General features: G+C 43.3%; 1 protein-coding gene across 1 annotated transcript; it reads right to left on the reverse strand.

Moving 5' to 3' along the window:
- Positions 1–2,919, reverse strand: LOC149879013 (uncharacterized). The gene has a single exon (XM_090071258.1). It carries the CDS (start codon positions 2,917–2,919, stop codon positions 1–3), a length of 2,919 nt encoding a protein of 972 aa, XP_089927384.1.
- Between the last annotated feature and the right edge of the window lie 594 nt (positions 2,920–3,513).

Below are 3,513 nucleotides of genomic sequence, written 5' to 3' on the forward strand. Positions count from 1 at the left end.
TTACGGATCATCCAAATAGTAATCAAGGTATTTCGAAGGCATGCGCCGTTCCCGACCACTCCGTCGCAAAAGCATGTCGATTTCTTGGGGTCTATCTTCAGCGTCGATATTTTCCTCGTTCGTCTCTAATACATCTTTAATTGGATCTCCTTGGTTTTCAGCGTCCACTTGATCAGTTTCAACATTCATCTCTACTTCCTCATCAGGGATAATGTAGGGCTGAGTATCAGTTCGAGGTCTAACATGTTTCACATGACGTGGAATGCCGTTCACTTCTACGGTTTGGTTTAACGCATTCCGAGTTACCGTAGCTGGTTGCCACTTTGTATGGCACCTCGCATTTGGTGGTTTCAGCCAGACTTTATCGCCAATTCGAAATCTCTCGTTCAGGACATTTCGTACAGGAAGATTCTCTTTTTTCAATCCTTTCACACCAATGGGGTAGCTGTATATTTTGCCCATCGGGCTTGCACCATTTTTGTCGGCTGAGACATTGTACCAATATAGTGCTTCCGGTATCGACATTTTTGATCGTTCTGCTATTCTCTTGATCGTACGGTGGTTTCTTTCCACAATTCCATTTCCTTCAGGATAATAAGCGGCTCTATATCTAATTTGCACTCCCCAACTATCAAGGAAACTCCTTATCTCTTTAGTCTTAAATGTTGGCTCATTGTCAGTTAATATCTCAGACGGTGCTCCACGTTCACAAAAAACAAGACGGAGTATTCGGACTATGGCAACACTTCCGTATGAGCTCGATAATTGTCGCCACAACGCGTATTTTGAAGGTCCACAATCAATTAGACTCAAAAACTTGTCAGTGCCATAATGCGTGATATCCATGGCCAATCTCTCCCAGTTTCCTTTAACATCCAATTTTCCTTTTTCCCACCGTATTGGCGCTGGATCTATTGACTGACATGGTTCGCAATTTTTTATCACACTTCGAACATCGTTTTCAGTAGCAGTCGGAATTGTTTTACGAACAAAGTTTAACGTTCGATTCACTCCAAAATGTCCAGTTCTTTTGTGTATATTGGAAATAGCTTCAGCCTTCGTAGCTGCGACTCCCATGCAACTATTCCGACACTCTGGCACAGTCAGTTTGTTGAGCCATCTGCTGCGAACTCTAGTTAATGCGTCGGCCAAATTATCTTTAGAAGGAATGAGTTTCACCTCGACGCTAACATCGTATTCTTCAATTAGTTGTTGCAACACGCTCAGTCTTCTTCGAATCAGCATTTCCCCCGTCGCTTTTGATCTCAACCTTGATTTTCCCGTAAGGGCGTCAGAAACCCAGTGGTACACAGTCACGGAATCGGTAAAAACAGTCACTTTCTTCAGCTTCCACATCAGAGCCATATTCATTCCCCGTATCACAGCGTCTAGTTCTGCCATGTTTATATGAATATCAGACGTTTCTTTTCGCAGCCATGTTGCATCCTCCACAGTAGTCTCCCCAACTTGAATAAGAGCACCAATCGCTAAAGAACTGGCATCAACCCACACTTTTCCCTCATCACCACGCACAGCCCAATCACCACAAGCAGGCTCGCAGCGTTCCACCTCAGCAAATACTTCCTGAAGCACCCACTTAACGTTCTCATCACAAACATCATCGTCCCAACCCGTCGTCAGACTGACAGCTTTCCTCTTCAAGAGACTACAAATCACTCGCAACCAACCACACACGGGTAAATGTCCTACCAACTGTCCACAGATTGAAAACACAACTCTCCTGGTTAACTTTTGCGAGATAGCATCAACTCGATTCCCTCTGGACCACATCAGTTTGTTACCAACCTTGCGCACACACAATCCTAACACACGAACTCCATTATCATCAATCTGCTCACCATCTTTACTCTCTAAACCATATTTCAAAAAATGCCTCTTGACATAATCAAGACTCACCACACTTTCGTCTACGAAAATGTCGTCTACATAAGCGGACGTTCCCCTCTTCACTAATTCGTCTTGATCAATGACGGCACTCACAACAGATTTCATGATCATTGGCGCAACATTCAATCCGAAACCAAGTCGTGTCAAGCAATACCTTTTATTTCGAAACACCACTGTTTGGAACGGCCAAAGAGATTTATCAGTTTTTAGTTGAAGATAAGCCTTGCGTAAATCGATGATTGCTGGTTTGTTACCCATCCTTCTCCATTCTCTAAGCTTTTCGACACACACATCTGCATCTCTCGTGTATGCCTCAATTAAATCGTTAGCTTCTCTCCAGTCTAGAACAGGTCGGATTTTGTTGTCTTTGTTTCTCTGAATGACAGCCATTAACGGAATCTGCCCTTTGGGCGGCCCCAATTCATTTTCGTTGTACTCTAACAGCCATTTCCGATCAATCCATTCCTGTAGTTCGTTTTCATAGTCTGCTCTAGCGTATTGTGGAATTCCGTACTGTGCCACTTTATTATACAATCGGTTGGGGCCTTCTCCATCTCTCCATTTCCATTTGACTCTCCATTCAGCACCATTAAAAACTGCTTCATGATCTTTCTTTTTTATTTCGATTTTCTCGACTTTGTTCTTGTTCAAAGCCGTTGCTCCACAGTAACTTAATCCGAACTTCGCTTTTCCCAAAGGAGAGATGGATACTCCTCCTAATAACTTAATGGAACTCATTCCAAGCATCATATCGACTCCAAACGGTTGGAAATCCACTAAAATAACCTGATCACGTGCTTTAATGCCATCAACCTCAAGAATCACGACCGCTGACCCAGTGCACTGATGAACCTTTCCTTCAAACGTTACTACCTTTTGAGAGTTTGAGTACCTACATTGACTTCTGGGCAGGAATTTTTTATTCAAAATTGTCTTCGAACACCCTGTGTCTACTAACGCTGTCGCAACCATACCGTTAACTTTCAAACGAATAACAGATAATGCGCTCATTCCACCGATGTTCAGGAGCGAGGTAGCGCAGATACCTCGCTCCTGCAATCGTTTCCCTGCAGCTTCCAGCATTTCGATGCAATGTGTCCTTCCTCGCCACATTTAAAACATCTAACAGTCTTCGGAGACAAGCTCTTCGCAAGCGAACAGTTCTTTGCAATGTGATTCAAACCTTTACAGTTGTAACACACTAACGCAGTTTTTGTAGCATGGCGTCTAGACACAGCGCCAACAGCATCACTGTCAATCACATTTGCACAGTTCATAGCAGCTCTCACTCTGGGTAACATTTTATCAATCGGGTCCATTACGGCTCGAAATCTTGATGATAAGACTTCTGGCAAACCCACAACAAACGCCAAACGCACAGACTCCTCTGGTAATTTAGCTAGATAGGCTAATCGTCTTAAATCAGCTAAAAACACGTCAACTTTTTCTTCGTCACATAATTTTCGTTTTGTGAATAGTTCATATGCAGTGTAGGCATCTATAGAAAACGCCGCTAATAACACACGCTCGACTTCCACTACATCTTTTTTGACTTCCGCGGTTAAAGCATCGTACACTGCATAAGCAGCTTCTCTGAGAAGAATC

This window comes from Hydra viridissima, unplaced genomic scaffold (genome assembly GCF_058129835.1).
Source record: "Hydra viridissima isolate aposymbiotic clone 2 unplaced genomic scaffold, HvirCarnegie_v1 scaffold_14, whole genome shotgun sequence".
In the NCBI taxonomy this organism is placed as follows: Eukaryota; Metazoa; Cnidaria; class Hydrozoa; order Anthoathecata; family Hydridae; genus Hydra; species Hydra viridissima.